The 20,885-nt window shown below is 39.1% G+C and overlaps 1 protein-coding gene across 15 annotated transcripts in view; it reads right to left on the reverse strand.

Annotated features, from left to right (window-relative positions):
• The window catches only part of MYT1L (myelin transcription factor 1 like), a 334,473-nt gene that overhangs the window by 90,606 nt on the left and 222,982 nt on the right, over positions 1-20,885 (reverse strand). For 12 of the 15 annotated variants that reach the window (XM_054180000.1, XM_054179998.1, XM_054179996.1 and 9 more), the window contains one exon: positions 11,892-12,265. In XM_054180000.1, the coding sequence (XP_054035975.1) occupies positions 11,892-12,265 (374 nt within the window). The remainder of the gene's footprint in view (positions 1-11,891; positions 12,266-20,885) is intronic. The other 3 variants (XM_009902086.2, XM_054180004.1, XM_054180001.1) reach the window with 1 other exon arrangement.

Here is a 20,885-nt window from a genome sequence, read left to right on the forward strand (position 1 = left end):
AATGACTCAGTGAAGCCTGGCAATTTCTTGCTTTCTCTCAGGTTTCCACTGCTCAGCAGGGCAGCAGGCAATGAGGAAGCCAGTTATTCTCCAGATACTGAGACAGCAGGGGAGCAGAGGACCAGCTGCATCCATGGGAGAACACCCACTCAGCTCTTGATATGGAACTTCTCATGGGGCTATTCCAAAGTCGGCAGATGAGACAGTGAGCCCTCTATTTATACCCCCCTCCAAGATCATTGCTTTGCAAAGGATGAAGCCCAGAGAATGCATTTTAGGTTCATAAACCGAGATTTTCTTTCTCCCATATAAAACTCTGAGAAAGAAAGGTTGGAATCTGTTACTATAGGGATATGCAATCTCTTTTCACTCATTTTGTTTCATTTCAGATTTCTGACTCAATACAGATGTCCACATTCAACACATCTCCATAAGAAACAGACATCTAGACTCTATAGGCAATGGACAACACATGCATCCTTGAATGTGATTTATTTCATCCTAAGATAGGTATTTAAAGTAGATTGACTGAATTACTCCCTAAAAGTGGTTATTTCCCTTGACCAGCTATTAATTGCATTCATGGAATGGATCCCATTGCAATTGCTTTTACTCAAAACTTTCAAATTGCTCCTTGATGAAATTCAACATCATCTTTAGTAGGACACAGGAGGAATTGTAGGGAGGAAGACATGAAGGATCTTCCAAAAATGATTTATCTTTACACTGTAGACAGAAACAAAGTTAGATGGCTTGGATGCTATAGATGCTTGTGACTGTATGAGTTACATGGAGAGAGTTCTATCTTATTGGATATGTTTGTTTTCCACTTTAAATTTAGTTAGTGATTTTCAGTTGTGTTTGGTTATCAAAGGAAGCCTACATGAGTTCCAGAGTTTACTTCATCTGAAATGTAAGGCTTTTTCTTAGGGAGTTTACTCATTTTTTCCTTATCCTCTCCATATAACCATAGAACTATTGAGGTTGGAAGAGACTTTTGAGATCATCAAGTCCAGTCAGTCTCCAAGAGCTCACAGTCCCACCGCTACTGTTAAGCCACTACCACTAAACCACATCCATGAATACCACATCCAAGCATCTTTTAAATACCTCCAGAGATGATGACTTCACCACTTCCCTGGGCAGCATGTTCCAGAGCTTCATAACTCTCCCACCCAGCTTTTTCATCTATATTTCCCTCACTCCCTGTCTTTTTATGACAGGTAAGGTTGAGTAATACTACACAGAACAAGGAGAAAGTAAACACAAATGATTCTTTGCCTCTTTGGTTATAGTCATTCAAATATAAACTAACTAGGGACACAACACCAGACTAAGCAGTGCCATCTGATTAATTCATACTGTGATGCTCTTAGTGAAGCCCTGGCATGACTTCAAGTAATTTAGCATCCTTTCAGCAATATACAGACACTGTGCAGAGGGAGCATTCCCAAAGAGGATTTTGAATGTGGTGATCCTATTTTGGAAAGCAGAACCTTAGTGCACAGACTCAAGTCACACAACTGTTGAACTCAGTATCAAATGAGTAGACTGGGTCTGTTTTATTCACTCACATAGATGTAGTCTGAAGAGACAGAGAAAAAATCAGGATTATCTGTAAGCGGGGTCAATGGAATGTACGTTGTTAACTGTACCTTCAGAAGGAACAAGGGAAACAGGAGCCTTTCCCTTTAACCATGTTGCTCCAGTCAGGCAAGAACACCTCTACAGGGGACCACAAAAACCTAGCAAATTGTGACTCAGTGGTGTAGATAGCTCTTAGCTAGCTACAAAGAGTCTTTACTATCTTCTGTATATATGTCACCTGTATTACACATACAGATGTCCTGTAAGATGGCAAATGTCTAAGACAAACATTAAAATACCAGAGACCTATCAAATACAGGAGATGTATGTGGTAACAGACCTAAAATGCCTTTTTCTCTCACTGTTGTATCTGCAAAGAGATCTCCAGTGAGACTGTTCCAACCACTCATCCACCTAAAGAACACACAGTGCAACCGTTTTAGAAATTGTCAGCTCCTCCTTTCTGTTGATGTATTTCCCACTGCTGTTCAGATTGGCACTGGAATAATCTACCCTGGTGATGAAGGCTTGTATCTTAGAAAAGGAAAACTTTTGCTGTATCTAATGACCTTAATATTTACATACATTTCTATATATTCCTAACTAAACATACACCTGTCAGCTATGATGTCAGTGCCTTTCTAGCCAGTCTCACAGTGCCTAAATTGACTAGGGCAGCACAGTCTCAGTGCACAACTTCTCTGCTGAAATCTCTTTTTCCAGCTGGCCTCTCAGAGAAAGCAATGTAGATGAATCAAATAACCACAACAGCCAGTTCTCAAAGATATGTGCACACACACATAGATACAGAGATAACCTGAGACTATACAAAACTAAAACCTGGGTCTGAGTGTATTTCCAGGATGGTTCATCTCAGAACTTGTTTTGCTGGAGTCCACCAGTTAAGCTGACATAGACAAGAAAGAGCAAATACATCTACTTCTTCATGAAATTACTTTTGTCTTTATATTTTTTTTCTTCAAATATTAATCAGATGATTCACACTGAAATCACCCTAACATTTTGTTCACTTTCAGTTGCACTTTATATTATTATTTTTAAGCTCTAGTTTAATTAACTTCAATTTCTGCACACCTAAGTATCGAAGCTACTTAAAAGCCAATGGAATTTACTTACCCAATGTGAACTCTTCCCCTCTGTCCCTTTGTATCTGGTGTGGTGTTATGTTTTATGACTTCAGAAGAAAGTTATTAAATGCAACTGCACCAAATCTTTTCCTAAAACTCAGACAAACTGTGTAAATTATTTCCATGTTGCCTATCTTCCCGGTGATGCATAATTTGCAGATTTAAAGCAAAACACCTATTTGCCAAAGGACAGTTATTATTTCTTTTATGAATACATTACTTCTAGCTGTGTGTTTCTAGACAGTTACTGATTTTGGCTCACACTGATTGTACCTTCTCTACAGTTCAAGTCAAGTTTAATAATCTTAGTTTTCCATATTATAAAAAGTTTCAGAGAGTCTGCACTTACTTGGTTGTGTTTTTGAAAGTGCTCTGCATCTGTCTAGTTCAAATTTTACTAATGACAACAATATAAAATTCGATCAATATGTTATAAAGACACAGTAAGTTGCATTACATCATGAACTGCAGGAAAATGCTCACATTTTAGGGAGGGGGAACTATAACACCGTAAAAGAACTGTTAAAATACCCTTCTTTCTTAAAGCCTTTGCATTATTATTTTAAACATTCTGCATAACACAGATTCTAGACTCCAGCTCTCCCATCTTTGGAATTTTCTGCTGTCCAGGAAGGAATCCTGACAGCATATTTTACTTGCTTTCTTCAGTAATTCCATGGTGACCTCCACATAATTTCTTCATGTCTTTCTGTATTTTTTTTCCTGCATAAATTCTGTACTTCCTTTCACACCTGTAACATATTCTTCCCATTTCCACCCTCCAGTGGCTGAATCAAACTTGTTAAACTCATGCTTATCCTTACATGGGTATTACAATATGACCCACTTAAAAAAAGAATAATCTTATAAATAACAACATTTTTTTCTACATCACTTTCAGATTGAACTTCTCATGTGGCATGCTGTACAGAAAGAACAGTTATATTTCTGTTTCTCTTGGTGATACAATTATTCTGATGTTCATTTGTGGGTTAAACCTGGGAGGCATCTAAACTCTAACACTGATCAAATTTTCAAGGCTCTGTTTCTCTATATACTGAAGCAGCTCCCTAAGCTTTCCACCTATCTGCCACCTAATCCTTGAATGATTTTAGACACCATCTGTTTTTATACATAAATTCCCAGAGAGACCTAATGTAACAGATATGCTCTAATACACACCTAAAAAAAAAAAAAGCTTCCTATAAAGTGTTGCTTTGACTTCATTAAACTAGCCAAGGGGAGAACTGCTTGTTTCCGCCTTCATTTCTCTTGCTCACACTCACCCACCCATTTCCCAGCTAAAATACTTAGTAGGTCACTTGCTAAAGAGGTGGAAGAACTACAAGTAAAAGTTTTCCCAGTCTGAACGGATTCAATACCACAACTCCCAAAAAAAGCCTGTAAATTGAAACAATAAAAGTAAGTCTGGACACAAGATCCACTAGGGAGCAGAAACACAAGAATGGAGCAAGATCCATGCTTTTTTATTCATATTCTTTGGGCCATGCAAAAAAACACTGTCTTTATTGTACATTATATAAGGGGACTTGCCTAAAAGAGAGAAATGTAGTATCTGATCTCTGCTCCCAGGACTGATTTTGTCACCCAATATTAATCAGTCAATTCCTAAGATGGTTATCGTGTCCTTGAAACAAATATAGGAAGCCAGCATGTCCTGCCTTTCCAGAAGAACGACCCTCTTTGGTCTCCCTGCAGTTCTAGGATGTAATAGAGCTTCAGCAGAATGCAGAACAACATTGTTTATGCAAAGCAGTCTAGCCTCCAAGTTTATGTGTTAGGAAAGAAGGAAATGTGGCATTGAACTCCTCCATCACCCCTCACACTCAACTCAGGTATTTGAGTTATAGATAGAGACATAATTCCCATTTCATTCTAGTATGAAACATTCCTCTCACTCCATCAAAGAAGGATCCTTGGCTCCCAAGAAAGGCTGTATTTTCAGAGGACATCCACAGACTGCTCTCATTAGATAATAAATAAATTCTAACATAATCATTAGCATACTTTTTACAAGAGGAAGAATAGGAACAACTATCACTGATCAAGTAAAACTTATTTTTGAAAACCATTAAATTTGTAGCATCAAGAAATATTCATGCAGAGTCTGTGGTCACTGTGTAAGCTGCAGCATGGTGTGAACCATGCAGTTTTTGAAGCAGCACTATGAAAGGAAAAGGAATTCAAGGAGGGAACATGAACAATTCGGTGTTGCACAACCTGTGAGTATGCTTCCAAGACGTGAGGCTTTCTACAACATGGAGTCATTATGTTTGCAAATATGGATGCAAAGAGATGGTATATAATTGAGTTCAGTCTTTGTTCTTTAAAGCACTATAACACGTAAGCAACCAGCTTCTTGGCACAGTTGTGCCAAAGCCAGGAAATCATTAGTAATGAACCGAAGGCTTCACTCATCATTTCCCTGCAGACAGAAGGATGCAATGGAAATACAAAAAGGGCAGCCTCGACACAGCCTCTTCTGCAGGACTGCAATCTGCTCTGTCAGCACTGCTGAGACACACAGTTCCTTTCCAGACCTACTGCTCTGCTAAGACTAGAGAAATGTTCAGTCACACATAAGCCCCGAGACAGCTTGACATTACAGGCCCAACATCACATGTTCAGCTGACACTGAGGGAAAGAGTTACTGAATTAAATCCACAAGCAAGCAACCCAAACAGATGCAGAATGAAGCAGCATTAAAATCAGATGTGGTGCTGAATATGTTCCATAATGCTCTTACTAAGTCCATCACTACAGACCCTGAACTCCTGAAGCATCCTAATGTCCTCTACAGAATTTTGTGCTTATATCAACAGAAGTTATATACAGCAGAGATCTTTAACCTTTCTCATCAAAGGTGAATAATTTCTTTACACTGCATAAAGCTATAATTGAGTCAGTTGCTCTTTCAGGATCAGATATTTCACATTATAATTTAAGGCCTTTTGTTGTTAGGAATGGAGCTAAAAATGCAAGCCTCTACATCAGAAGGATACCAAAGTACATTCCTAACATGTAAATTAAAGTGAAGTGGGCTACTAGCTGCTTAAAGTTACACATAAGTTTCTGGACACAGCCTGAAAGTTTTACTGAGCATCTGAGTTAAAATTTCATATTTAAGGAATTCTACAGGCAGGAAAAGTTAGGTATGACACATGGAATTATTGATATAAAATTATTCTGATGTAAACAAGCTCAGTAGCAGGCCCAACCTCACTTCAGATTATTCAAAAATAATGTTTTAAATAAGGCTCTTAACAAATTATTCTGTCTATGAGAAGCAAATAGTGGAACACAGCAGCAAGCCAAAGTTTATTATACTATCATGCAGACATGTTTAAGGAAGCCACCAACCAACCACATAAACATACCAACTGCAATAAATAGACCTAAACCTTTCCCCCAAGAATTACAGGTATCCAGAAGGTGTTTATTGACTAGCTGTTTTCCCACCCTACTCCATAAGCTTGAGGTTTCCAGCTCTGAACTACCTGTTCCAGTATGAAATATGATGTGAAATTATATAAAGAGCTAAACAGCAAAAACCTGTTGTAATCTATGTCTGCATCTTTAATACAGAAAGAAATTGTCAATAAAAGTTCTTACGCTGTCTTTTGGCCCAACCACTACCAGGCTTGAAGCACTTCACAACTAGACCAGAAAGGCACTTTTATCTTCTTATCCTGAGAAAACAAATGCAGTGCCCAGAATAAATGCCTTCCACCACTATTTATGCAGCACTGTTTTATCAGCAAAGGGTTAAAATCTGCTTCACCTTGTGAAATGGCCACTGAATCACAGAAACATTCAGGTTGGAAAAGACCCTCGGGATCACCAAGTCCAACCTATAACCCTGCTGTACAAGGTTCACCCCTAAACTGTATCCCCAAGTACCACATCCAAAAGACCTTTAAACACATCCAGGATTGGTGACTCAACAACCTCCCTGGGCAGCACATTCCTATACCTGACCACTCTTTCCATGAAAAAAGTTTTCCTATTGTCCAGTCTAAACCTACCCAGTCACATCTTGAGGCCATTCCCTCTTGTTCTATCACTGATTACCTGCGACAAGAGACCAGCACCAACCTCTCCACAGCATCCTAGTTGTACAGAGTGATGAGGTCTCCCCTCAGGGTCCTCTTTTTCAAACTAAAAAGCCTCAGCTCCTTCAGTCACTCCTCATAAGACTTATTTTCCAGGCCCATCACCAGCTTCATTGCCATCTTCTGCACTCACTCCAGGACCTCCACATCTCTCTTGTATTGAGGTGCCCAAAACTGGACACAATACTTGAGGTGTGGCCTCACCAGAGCTGAGTACAAGGGGATAATCACTTTCCTAATGATGGAGATGGCATTTCTAATCCAAGCCAGAATATTACTTGCTTTCTTGGCCACCTGGGCACACTGCTTGCTCATATTCAGTTGCTGGTTGACTATAGTCCTCAGTTCCCTTTCTGCCAGACATCTTTCCAGCCACATTTCCCCAAGCTTGTTGCCTTGCTTGGGGTCGTTGTGACCCATGTGCAGGACCTGGCATTTGGCCTTGTTGAAGCTCAGCCCATTAACGTTGGCCCATCAATCCGATCTATCCAAGTCCCTCTGTAGAGCCTCCCTACCCTCATGAAGATCAGCGCTTCCACCTATCTTGGTGTCATCTGTGAACTTAGTGATGAGACACTCTATGTCTTCATCAAGGTCACCAATAAAGATGTTAAACAGAAGTGGTCCCAACACTGAACCCTGAGGAACACCACTTGTGACAGGCCATCAAGTATTATTTTAGCCTTCTCTGGCCATAGAAAATGCATGGTTTGCCATGTACGTTGTCCTAAGCAGCGTAATTATGCATTCTGGGCTCAACTTAAAGGTGTAACTTTCTTCTTCAAGGTATTTTCCCTGTGAGATACACACAAGTTTAGCTCTCTGCTCTGATTAATACTGAACACCTACTGCATTCCCCAAATAGATGATAACTTTCCCACAAGTTGTTCAAATAAATGAATATGATTAGTGGTCAGTAGGCTGGACAGGTGATCCTGCTAGCAGAGATATGTTGTATGCCACCAGGGTTTCCTCTGTGCATGGGATTCTTTCATCTTTAGATTGGTGTTTACATGTCTTCTTGCTTAGCGGACATAAGAGCTTCAGAAGCAATTTTGTGAGGGGATCAGGGAAACAGTGAAGGGCACTAACACGCTTAGAGCTCATAGATGGATTTAAAATTACAAGGGCCTGTGTCTCTGTGTCAAGTTCATACAAGTGAAGATAAAAATCCAAATGTATTACAAGATTTTAAAAAACAATCCTACAACTTAAACAAATGTGAAAGCAAGCTGGTAGAGCATCTATCTCTATGTCCATGAGCTAGCTTTAATTTATTTTTAAAAACTGTTGTCTCCTCTGAGTATACACTGCTCTCTACATTTTATAGCTGTTTTTGCAGTGTTCCACCTGAAAAATTAGGTGCAGTACTACATCTTGGTATACTGTATATGTTAGCTATCTTGAGTTTAATGAAAAATACAAGGGAGTGTATAAAAGATTTATACATCATAATAATTCACCTCTTGGAAAACTGCATTATTTTTTGTAGTATCATCTGTGAAATGGGTTTGGTCAATGCATCACATTTCCTTAGGTCTAGAATCAGCCTGACTCCTCCCATCCCTGGCAGATTATGGAATACCTGGACTACAAGCCATCTTGAATGTCCTCATGTGATATGGGCTAAATGGTGCCTGGGAACAGCTGTTTCAGGACCTTTCCCATGGAGATTCTTTCTATAATAGAAACACTTTGAAACAGTCTTTCAGACCCAGATACCTGAAGTGAGCTCTTTACAAAAGAAAGGACTTTGTTTGCCTTGCAAATCAAACACCCCCTTCGGATTCCAATCCAAACGTTCTTGGCAGTTGCCACCCATACAATAGAGGCACTCCAAAAGCAACCTTTCTCTTACTCCTTCCCATTTGTATTGTTACTTAGAGGTTAGGGTATGATCAGATGGGTCATTTAACTGTTCTTTCTTTCTGGGAAATAAGGGAAATTGGAAAGAATCATCTTTCCTTAGTGGTGGTGCTGAACGTAAGGGCTTCTCAAGTCTGTTCATAGACAGATGGATAGCTATCTGTTCTTCAAAGAGATTCAGTACATTGAATGGAATTTAAAGAGGATATGATGGGCATTGCTGGGGAATTTTACACATTATTTTAGGTTTGGGTCAGTGGGTTTTTTTGTTTTGTTTTTTAATTTATTTAAATGTTTTTTAATTGGTATTTTGGGATTTGTAGAAGTGTCTGTTTAGGATACATCTGTATTTTCCAAGTCTTTTACTTTATCAGCAACTAAGGCTAAGATGGTTTCAATGAATGTTGAAGTACTTGCAGTAAGAACTGCATACCTGTAATAACTACATAACTGAGCATTACCTATATCCTCTGAGAACCTAATATAAAACTCACTCTCTTTTGACAATATGGGCAATAAGGTACTAGTGAGATATTTGGGTTTCCCAGGATTTACCCTTTTCTGACAGAGAACTGAATTTGGTCTATGGAAAAGGTACAATATCTTCTTATCTGCCTCCTCTCTCCCCTTCCTCCACTACTAATTGCTGCCTCTGTAGTCCTAACACTTCCTGACGGAATTCTTCTATCATTGATCCTCATGGTATTAACTCTTTTGTCCACCTAGACTAAAACTTCTTTCATACATTTTCTGAACTGCTACAATCTATGGCAGAAGTGGCAGAAGCTTTTGTGAGGACAGTGCAGGAATCCCGGTATCCAGTGGATAAATCTGCATTTGGTTTCCATAGGACCGGAACACTAAGACACATTCAGACTTCTTGCTAATGTCACTTAAAAGGTGGATAGTGGTTTACTACAATGTCTACATTGTATTGAACAGCAAGTGACTGAGACAGCTAAACTCAGAGCTGACAAACCTAATCTTGCCATACTGTCAATAGGTAAAGGTAAGTGCCCTGTTCAGGCCATGTAATTTTAGAACCCCTAACCTAGACTGCACTTTGTTTTCCTGGAAAATCAACAGCCCAAATTCCACCATAAACTATCTTAAAAAAAAAAATAATCTGATTTATTGATTACCTTCTAGGCTTCACCAAGAACAAACTGTTACCACCCTCAGCCATACCATACTATCTTCCTCATTAACTACTAAGAACTTTCTTGTAAATCAGGTGTGCTCTACCTGGGATTGATGAATAGTAATTACTATGTTCATCCTCCAAAGAACATTAAATATTTTTCTTGTAGAATTCTATGACTACTGCTCTCATTTTATGTGTTTGGTTTTTTTTCTCTTAATGATTAATATTTTCTATAGAGGTATTATTACTGGAATAGAATGGGGTTGTAAGAAAAAAATTAACCTATATAAGTTTCAATTCCATGTAATATGCAGAGCACCTCTGTGAAATTTTTGCAGTTCTTAACGACAGCCTACTATATATGGAAGGAAAGCAGTCAAAAAAACAATGTCAGCCTCTGTAGACTGATAATGACCACTAACTGCTTGTGTAACTGCATTGGAATAAGTAAACCACTGTGTTTCATTATGATAGGAAAAATAAACTGAGTATCAAGCCTGCTGTCTTGCCAAAACCAATTTTCTTGAGCTCTTGAGTTTTGCTTATGTTTCTTTTCCCTTTCATCATTTTTGATGGTGTAGATTCAAAGTTTTTCACATCAGCTGAAATCACAGCAGCAATGGCACCATAACCTAAGCACCAACAAACTCAGTCATCACTATCTCTTAAAGAAATTGCTAGATATCCTGCGCTTGCCCATCAGGATAGCAATAGCAGTTGCATATCAGCCTGAGCTAATAGGCTTCTCTTCCAGATTCTGAAACAGGAGAATTCTCTTCAAAAGGGAAGGGCTTCCCTGTTGTATCAAACACATGCAAATTTTAGGGTTGGCCATGTATGCTCTACCAATCTGATTGGCAAATTTAAGCAATTGAAGAAATTCTACAGATTTGGGTATCTGAGAAATGCCTATGTTGAGCCATCTGGCCATCATCTTGTCAAAATAGAAAGAGTACTTCCGAAGTCTTTCTTTAAGATTTAAGCACTGACCCTACAGAATGCTGAAATAAAAGTCATACAACTTTCATACCTGGTTCCTAAGAGGAATCCAACTGAGGAGTGCTGAAAGCTTTTCTTATATTTTATTGGTTAGAAAGGTGAATCTACCCAACCAAAAACGTGTTCCCTGGAAATGGGAACAAAATACTTTTTAGACAGCTCATTAATTTTTGCATGATTCTTTCATTTCACCCCAGTGCATTATGATGTCATCAGCATATGGACTCTTGAGTAAATAGACACTGATTACATATTTTGAAAATACTGGTTATATAGAGTCTAATATCCCCCAAAAAGGAAAGGTGAATAGGTTAATCACATGGCTGCTACATAAACTTGGTTACTACTAGTCACCTCCATGTCTAAATGGCATTTATGCCATGGCATAACAACCAAAAATAAATGAATTTTAGAAGAACTTTATCTATGTCAGCCTCTCACTCTGTATTTTTAATAGAATCAACTAAAGTACACACGCATTCAAGTCTCAAAGAACCAAAGTATAACGGTTCATCCTGAATAGCTTCTTGGAGCAGTGGGAAGTATGGGGCAAAGTTTACAAAGGGAAGAGGTCTGGTTTTGCTTAAAAAAAAAACAACTGCAAACTTGTGACAGCTTTTAGGTAGGTAACCACTGACATTATATAAGCAGATCCAGCAAACACACTTGCAAACGATCAGTACAGGCACCCAGCTGTAGCTGCTGCTTCTCCTGATAGCTGCATGCATCAATCCACAACTAGGATTATATCTTCTGCAAGTGTTTTTTAGCACAAACACACCTCCACCCTCCTTGTTTGAAATGTTAGTGCTGGTGTATTAAAAAATATTTGTCAGACAGACTTATTAAAATAAATGTGAAGTGGGATATATTTTCAGTGTGGAGCAGAGAGATTTAACTGCATGACTTCCATTAGCTTTAATGAGAACCGCACAGCTAAATCCTCACACCACACTACAAGATTAACCCAGAAAACACACATTGTTTACTTTTTACTAATACTCTGATTATTACCACGTTCTTCCTCCTCCTCCTCTTCTTCCTCCTCCTCCTCTTCTTCCTCCTCTTCATCCTCTACATCTTCACCTTCCTCTTCATCCTCCTCCTCCTCTTCTTCAATTTCCTCTTCTTCTTCTCTATCTACCTCTTCATCATCCTCCTCCTCATCACCTTGCTCCTCATTATCATCAGAATATTCCTCCTCTTCTTCATCCTCTTCCTCTTCTTCCTCTTCCTTTTCATCCATCTCCTCTGTTCCATCAGTTTCATAGCACTCATCTACTGAAGAGTTGTCTGCTTTAACCACAAAGGGTTTTCTTTTGGGAGCTGGTTCTTGGGGTTGCTTATCTTGTGTTTTTCTTTTTTTCGCCAAAGGACATCCATAAACACTGTGAGGGGGAAAAAAAAACCAAACAAAAAACCCAAATGATTAAACTATCCTGCAGATTTCTGTAGGTCAAATCATATCATTCATGTCATATAGTCACATATTACAATTCTACACCATGATTACTTGCTGTTGACAAAATGCATGTTTTCAAACTAAAATGCTGCTTAGGCAATAATGTCAAAGGGGGAGGACACTTACAAAACCTGTGAAATTGCAAATCACTATTATTGGCCAAAAAATGTCACACATGCATGCCAGTATAACAGCTCTGGAACTGATACAAACATACATTTTCCCTTCTCATTCTTTCCTCTCTTTCACATGCTACATTTTTTTCTAAGGCAGATGAACACAGTTAAGAATCTAGCAATTTCATCCCACCTATTAGCTATCAGTGCAACATCAGGAATAAAGCAATGTTTCATAATTTTATATGTAAGTTTTTGATGTGCACAATTAAGATATGTTTCAGTGCTTTTAAAAGAATTAAAATATGACCACACTCATAACACCCTTGTCTGCTGTTGTTATCACTATAAATTACGAACTGCTCTTAAATTCTCCACTGTTGTATGCTACAAAGCTGGATAAACAGGAAAGCAAGCTGCTCAACAAAACCCAAAGCAACAATCTTCATGGCCAGTATTGGAAGTCTTCTCACATTAAAAAAAATAAATAAAAAAATTAACTCACACAATAAACAAAATCTTTTGTCAGTGAAGGAAGTTAGACTATGCAAAGTTGACTACCACTTCCTCTTCTATCATTTAATGCACTGTAGCATAAATGGCATTTCACATTTCTGCTGTTCTACCAGAGCAGCTACCAGTTTCTCAAAGGTCACGTAATCTGTACTTGTTGAATATGATCACCCTTGTGTAACCCCTGTAACCTCCTATACAGAGTCATTGCAAACACAAATTACATTTTTTGTTTAAGTAACTTCCTCTTTAAACTTTTTTAATTGTGTGACTATAAATACTACTCAAGCTACACTGGTTTTTTAGTCTTTATCTCCTGATTAAATGGTTTTGGGACACTGAAACTCTTCTTCCTAGACTTTTCTGTATATCTACTTCTAACCTCTTCTTTCATATCATATTTGTATTTGTTTTATCCTGGTTACAAAAAAATAAGGTTATTTATCATTTTCTTTTATTCTAATAATGCTTCTACTGATGGACCACTGAAAAACAGTGGGTTTCACCATATTTAGCATTACAGATGCAGTCTTTGTAGTGTTTGCATGGTCTATGATCTTGGTCTGATTTAATTGCATCCCAGCACCAATTTATCCCAATTACATAAATTGTTACTTAGAATAGAATCTCAGAATCACAAAATTATAGAATGGTTTGGGTTGGAAGTGACCTTTAAAGATCCTCCAGTCCAAGTCTTCTGCCATGGGCAGTGACATCTTCAACATCAGGTTGCTCAAAGCTGCATCCAGTCTGACCTTAAATTTTTCCAGGGACGGGACACCTACCACCTCTCTGGTCAACTTGTTCTAATGTTTCACTATCCTCATCATCAATCTTTTTTTTTTTTCTTTTTTTTTTTTTTTTCCTTGTTACCTAGGCAACAAAAAGTATGCAACCTACTCTAGGTGATCTTGTTCTGATAGGAGGGTTGGACTTGAGGATCTTTCAAGGTCCCTTCCAGCCCATAACATTCTGTGATTCCATGATTCTGAGATTTAAATGCTTAAAACTTTTATTTAAGGGCCTAACTAAGCCATTGTCTTACTTATTTTTTTATGCAGTTATTCACAGGAATGCTGACTCAGTCTGCTTGGCACGCAAATCAAAGAACCACACACAGTCACAAAAGATGGTGTTCATCAAGGAAAACATGCAACAGAAGACCTTGTCTGCATAAGACAGGCATCTTTCTCTTTCTGTAGGGTCTATAGGTGTCTTTAGAGTCTAATCCAGTATGCCTTTCATTAACACTGAGTAAATTTGAGGTCACTCCATCTAGGCACATTCTAATCCTCCTGATTTGGGAGTGGGTATGGGGTAGTAGTCCTAACAGCAGACAGTTTCCAGACACTGATATCAAAATGGAGATCTAATGGTGCAAGCTAAGGGGGCAATAGATCCACATCCCCCTGATTCCAGGACCACACTCCTCTCAGCAGGCTGTGTGGCATATCCTGGGGAAGGGCACCCTCTTCTAGAAGGTAAGATCCCATGCAACTGGCTGCAAGAAAGTCAGTCCAATACACAATATGCAAGCAAATGCCAAAACCCACTACTAATATTAAGAGCCATAAACTGGAGAAAAGAGGAAGCCTAAGTGTCTGATGTTTTCTCTTTGGACTATATTTATTTATATCCAAAGATACTTCAATGTAAGGAGGCTCTGCGTAACACGCAGAGGAGCTGCTCTCGAAAGTTTTATGATTTGGCCAAAGGCTGGGTTTGTGGGATCGATGACAGGAGGTGTGGCCCATGCCAGGGGGGACCTGCTCTTCACCAGCTGGGGCTGTAAATCACGGCTCAATGGGTATGCAAACACTCTCACCAGGAAGACTTTAAGCTAGGCGAAACAATGACATTTTTTTGACAAGATGAGTGCTGAGTGTGGCTCAGTTGGTAGCACATAAGACCTTTAATGGGGAAGATCGTGAGTTCAAGCCTGCAGTGGGCACTAGTGTCCTCCCTACTCTAGTCATGAGGTCTGTGGTGACAGGTTGGACTCGATGATCTTTGAGGTCTCTTCCAACCTCAGTGATACTGAATACTGAATGTAAAACCTACAAATCAGACAGAAATCCTTGTCCCTAGGTCACCACTACTACTGGCTGCCAGTTCCTGCTCTGTCCTGCCTCTTGTCTTGCAACTCCTCCTCTTGGTCAGGACACAGATGCTTAGAATCAAGAGGAAAGGTGAGATCACAGAATCACGCAGTCATAGAATAGTGGGGGTTGGAATGAACCTCTGAAGATCATCTAGCCAAACCCCTCTGCTAGAGCAGGATCACCTAGAGTAAATCACCCAGGAACATGCCCAGGTGGGTTTTCTCACATCAGCAGAGTCAGAACAGAAAGAGAAGTTCAATATCCATGAGTCTGGACAGTATCTAAAACCTGGGATAAAAAGGGAAACACGGTTGTAGTTCTCACCAAACCAGGTTTATTTTAGCACTTCCCCTGGTGCTATGAGGATTCGGAGGCTGCTTATTTAAACTCTCCATGTGAAACTCTGAGAGAAGGCAGATGAATTTTTCCTTAGAACTGGAATTTTGGAGTGTGTGTAGTGCCCAGGGAAATGGCTGGATAATTAGGGAGGAATCCATTTCACTGAAATGCCTAACAGAAGTTGCAGGCTGGAAAACAGGAGTGGGTCACAGCCCAGGGCTCAGACAGATTTTAGAAACCTGTGTACCAATTCAATGGGATTTAAGCAGACAGCACAACATCTACTGAGTGGATGTGCCTTGCTTTCCTGGTTTTTGTTCCTTCTTTTTGTGGTGCATATTACCTTCACTATAGTTTCTTCAATGCCATTATTATTACATTCTCAAAATACTGATCTTTCTTTACAAAGATGTGAGAAGGCTTATCCCCAGCAATCCCCATATTTCAGTTCTCCCTCTTATTATAACCTTTTTAGAACATTTTAAGAGATAAAGGTGACACTTCAGGCAGCTCTAAGGTAAAGCCATCAAGACTAAAGGATGCCAGCAGATGTATAACTGTAAACATTTTTGGACACTGGAGATGACAAAAGCTCAAATTTTGTCATATTAAAGTGAGAATATTAATCCCAACCTGCCCCAATCTTTGTTTAGTTAATAACACTCTACTTGCAACAATTTTCACATAGTAATGGCCCCAAAAGAGTCCCCTTTGGAATTTACAACAGTCTGAGAACTGTGGAAGACAGTAGGGTAACAAATGCATCTATTTTGGTTTGAGCTGTTGTTTAGGAATCTAAGATATTACTAGGGATTCAGGCCTCTCTGGAAAATGAATGTCAATGGAAAACAATGCTAGTTAGTTACCAAATAAGCTCTGATGCATTTATGAATCTCATTAGAAGACTCTGTGCAACTCAGCTGTTCAAGTAAAGTTCTGAATTTGACTTTAGTTTTTCACATCATCTATTCCCATCACCCCTTCTCATAGAATTAAAAATGAGGACACATCAGCAACACCCAGAAACAAACATTTGTGTATTTGAAGGGTTAGGGTCCAGCACTAAGGACTTGGGAATATGCCATTTTTCCAAGGAAATCTATCTCAGATTTTGTGAACAATTCCCTGATTAATGCATACCACTTCCTCTACAACCCTGAATCTGGTTTTGCCTGCACTTGGACTTATAATTTGTAAAGTCTTATATATGTGATCTTGAAGGTCTCTTCCAACCTGGTCTATTCTATTCTATTCTATTCTAACTGAATATGAATATGAAAGCAATAAAAGAAGTATGAGCACTTCCTAAATCCTACCATTGTAAGAGTTTCACTTATAAAACCTTTAGAATACTGTCTTGCACCAGAGTCCTTATGCTCTTCAACAATATAATTGGTATAGATTATATATACCTCAGGTAATACGGACTTCATAGTCTGAGAAAGTTAAAAAAATGTCTGTATCTTTTAGAAACCTCGGAAACATGCCACCAGACCTGGAGCCTACTGCTTAGCTGGCCTATTTTCTTCTACTTTTTTCTTAACCTGTTCTGCTCTCATCCTTTGTTTCATTAATATTTCAGATTCTGCCTCCAGGACACTCTCTCTGTTCCTGGCATGTTCCCCGTGGTCTCTCTGCTGAGCACGCCAAGGGGGAGAGCAGTGCTGGCTTCCAGCACTGCTCTGCCACTAACTTCCCTGGCCAACCACATACGGAGATGACAGTCTCTCTCATTGACCTCTTGTTCCTTGCATATTTGTGAAATCTGTTATTGTTTGTCCTTATAGCTTCTGCAATTTTCTCTCCAATTCCAGTTTTGGCTTTTGTGATCATCCCCTTATTTGCTTATTTTTCTACACTAGTTTATCCCTGCTCAAAGCAATGACCCCATTGATTTATATCTCTTGCATGCCTTTATCTATTCTTTCACTGCTCACTGTATTTCCCTGGTCAGCTGTTGGTCTTATTTTCCCCTCACGCTTTAGCTCCATTGGTTTTTCAGCAGAATATATATTTGGGCTTCCAGAAACACACTTTTGAATATTCCACACAGCTTTGCTGTGTGTCTAAGTCATCTGTGGTCTTCAGCATCTGTCATGAATAATTCTGGTGGAAAGAATGTTGTTGAATTTCATAGTGATAAGCTCCAAGAGGATGTACAGATATTAATAATTGAAGAAATAATATATGAATTTATACTCCTCAGTCAGAAGATGACTTATGGTATTTTTTCGTCTCTCACGCAATTTTTCTCCATTAAAAAATGTGCAGTGCTACTCGGTGACATGTTCACTAGGACTTTTCTTCAGGAAATACAGATTTCTCTCCAAGACTTGAAATTCTTGTATTTTAAATATTTCAATATAAGCATGTATCTAAAAACCTTTTTCACTACTAATTTAATATCATTTTCAGCATAATTAGAAAAAAATCTTTTCTATAAGGGTGGTGAGACACTGGAAGAGGTTCTCCAGGGAAGATTCATATGCCCCCTCCCTGGACATGTTCAAGACCAAGCTGGAGAGGGCCTTGAGCAACCTAGTCTAATGGAAAGTGTTGCTGCCCATGATGAGGGAGTTGGAACTAGATGGTCTCTAAGGTCTTGTCCAAACCAAACCATTATAAGATTCTATGATTATTTCTAAGCTATAACAGTTAAACATATCTCATTATGCATATATAGTACGGAACCAAAGAAATACATGGGATTTTCTAAATGGCATCCTGGGGTTCATCAAGAAGAGTGTCACCAGCAGTATGAGGGTGGTTCTCCTCCCCTTTTACTCTGACCCGGTGAGGCCACGCCTGGAGTATTGTTTCCCCAGTTCAAGAAGGACGCGAACTGCTTGAGAGGGTAGAGCTGAAGGCTGCAAAGATGACTGGGGGGCTAGAACATCTGTCTTATGAAGAAAGACTCAGGGACTTGGGGCTTTTTAACCTGGAAAGAAGAAGTCTGGGGCCAATCTTTTTTCAGTGGTGTCCAGTGAAAGGACAAGAGGTAACAGACACTAACTTGAACATAGGAAGTTCCATCTAAACGTGAAGTGGAGCTTCTTTACTCTGAGGGTGGCAGAGGACTGAAACAGGTTGCCCAGAGTGAAATGTTGGAGTTGTCATCTCTGGATCATTCAAAACCTTCCTGGATGCCATCCTGTACAACCTGGTCTAGGTACCTCTAGCAGATGGGTTGGTCTAGATGATCTTCAGAGTTCTCTTCCAGTCCCTATCATTCTGTAAGTCTGTAAAATCAGATTACTGATGAACATTCTCCCCTCCACAATATGCACACTCACTCCTGAAAGGTGGGATGTACCTCCTATGTCCGGGAGAAAATTCCCTCTTAAAGTATCTTAGTTCCCAGCAAGAATTGGAATGGAAGTTTATTTGACTAATAAAGGTACAGTCAACTCCAAATACATAGTTTAGGCAAGTGATTCCTAACTGCCACATTTACCAGCCTTCTTTTCTCATTTGTACTTCTTTTCTGTTGAATCTATTATTTCAGAGATCTTGAGCTACAAGGTCCATGTCAAGAAAAATAAAATGATAGCAATATTATGCCTTAAATCAGAATAGTATTTTTTCTTGAAGGATTGCTATACCTTTTTTTGATTCTGTTTTTTTTTTTTTTCTCATTAGAACTTTGAAAAATCATAGTGTTTTTTCAAACTAAAAAGTGTCTCCAGCAACCATGCTCTCATTCTTTCTTTTTTTTCATATGAGAATTTAATTTCACATAAACCAAAATATTTGGTAGATGATAGAATCAAAAAACCTACTTTATAGTCACCTAGTGAGGTTATCAAAAACATTTAATGAAGCCCCTGAGTACCTGAAGTGGCACTGAAGTGGAATCTTATCATATACATCTGAGGAGAGCACATTATGAAGAGTTTGAAGTTTGCTTGGAAGCAAACTTCTGCTTATAGCTTCAGACAGAAAGCTCCCAAGGCATTTACACTTGTCCCACTGGATACCATAAAGTATTATTTTTTGTTTGGATTACATAATTTCCAAGTCCATACCTCCAGATGAAGACTCTTAAGGTATTGAGAAAAGAGGCATTTTGCAGCAAGTCCTCTAAGCCCAATACTCAAAGAATGTGCAAACCTAATTAATTTGCATGACACCACATCCTACAAAAACAGCCTCAAAGCAATGACAACTTTGAGTCCCAAGGGGCTGATACTAGCAACTGATAGCAGTTGACCACAAAGTAAATATTTGGATTCTACCAAACCCTATGCCTTGAACTCCCTGCGCTCCAGGAAGATACTTTTCTCAGCAGATAGTGCACTATTAGGAGGAAGGATCAAGCAATCACAGAATGGTGAAGGTTGGAAAGAACCTCTGAAGATCATCTAGTCCAGCTCTCCTGCTAGAGCAGGACCACCTAGAGTAAATCACACAGGAACACACTCCAGTGGGTTTCGAGTGCCTCCTGAGAAGAAGACTCCATAATCTCTCTGGACAGCCTATTTCAGTACTCTGCCACCTTAAAGTGCAGATTTCCCCCCTCCCCCCCTTATGTTTATGTGGAACTTTCTGTGTTCCATAAAAGCATCATAGTAAATTCAGAAAAAGAGCATGACTCTAGCCTAGTCATTTGTTAACTCAGATGCAAGAATAATCTCCTTCACCTGATGGCAATTTTTCACTCATATTTAAATGACTGCTTAAAGCATGCCAAAATACTACAGGAATGAGCAGCAAAAACTATGGACGGTGATAACTGGCACAAGAAGTGCTAGAGACAAACTTTTTTGAGGGCAATAATTTTTGCTGTCTAAGTCACACTGGTCAGGAATCCACAAAATTCCTGTTACACCTGGAGTACATGAGGTATTTATCCAAAATTTTCCAGGCTGTGAAAGGTAAATAACTTTGCTGAGTATTCCAATCACTCAGCTAAAAAAGAGAAAATGGGAAGAGCAAGCCAAACCTCGAAAGAATATGGGTTTTTTTAGCTCCACCCCCAGGATGGTTAATTACACCCTACATAGCGGAGCTAGGACACACTGATTTTGGTGTTTCCAACTAGATGGATTAAAATTCCATGTGCTAGTATCCTGTCTGCTATTCCAATCTAGACCAATTTACCTGAATCTGCTTTCCAGAAGCCTGCTGGCATCTGAACCAGAGCCCTGAGCTACGTATGCTTCTTGCAGCCATTGCACTGCCAAAATTGTAGCATCTAAGGCCACTTACAGAATGACTGCCCTCACCTCTATCTTCTCAACTGGAGTTAGGCATTAATCCAGAGCTAGTGCTTTGGAAAATCTGTGTTCCCTTCCACATTCTATGTGCATAAATATTTTTGTAAAAGTGGGCCCAAATTTTATCTATTTAAACTGTAATTAAAAGTAATAAACACCTTTTAAACCACAACAAACTAATCTCTGCAGTTCAAACTAATCTGCTGCATTTCAGACTTTCCCATGAGCTTCTGCTTCTGGTTCAATAAACCAGATTATTA

Source organism: Dryobates pubescens, chromosome 3, assembly GCF_014839835.1.
Source record: "Dryobates pubescens isolate bDryPub1 chromosome 3, bDryPub1.pri, whole genome shotgun sequence".
Classification (NCBI taxonomy): domain Eukaryota; kingdom Metazoa; phylum Chordata; class Aves; order Piciformes; family Picidae; genus Dryobates; species Dryobates pubescens.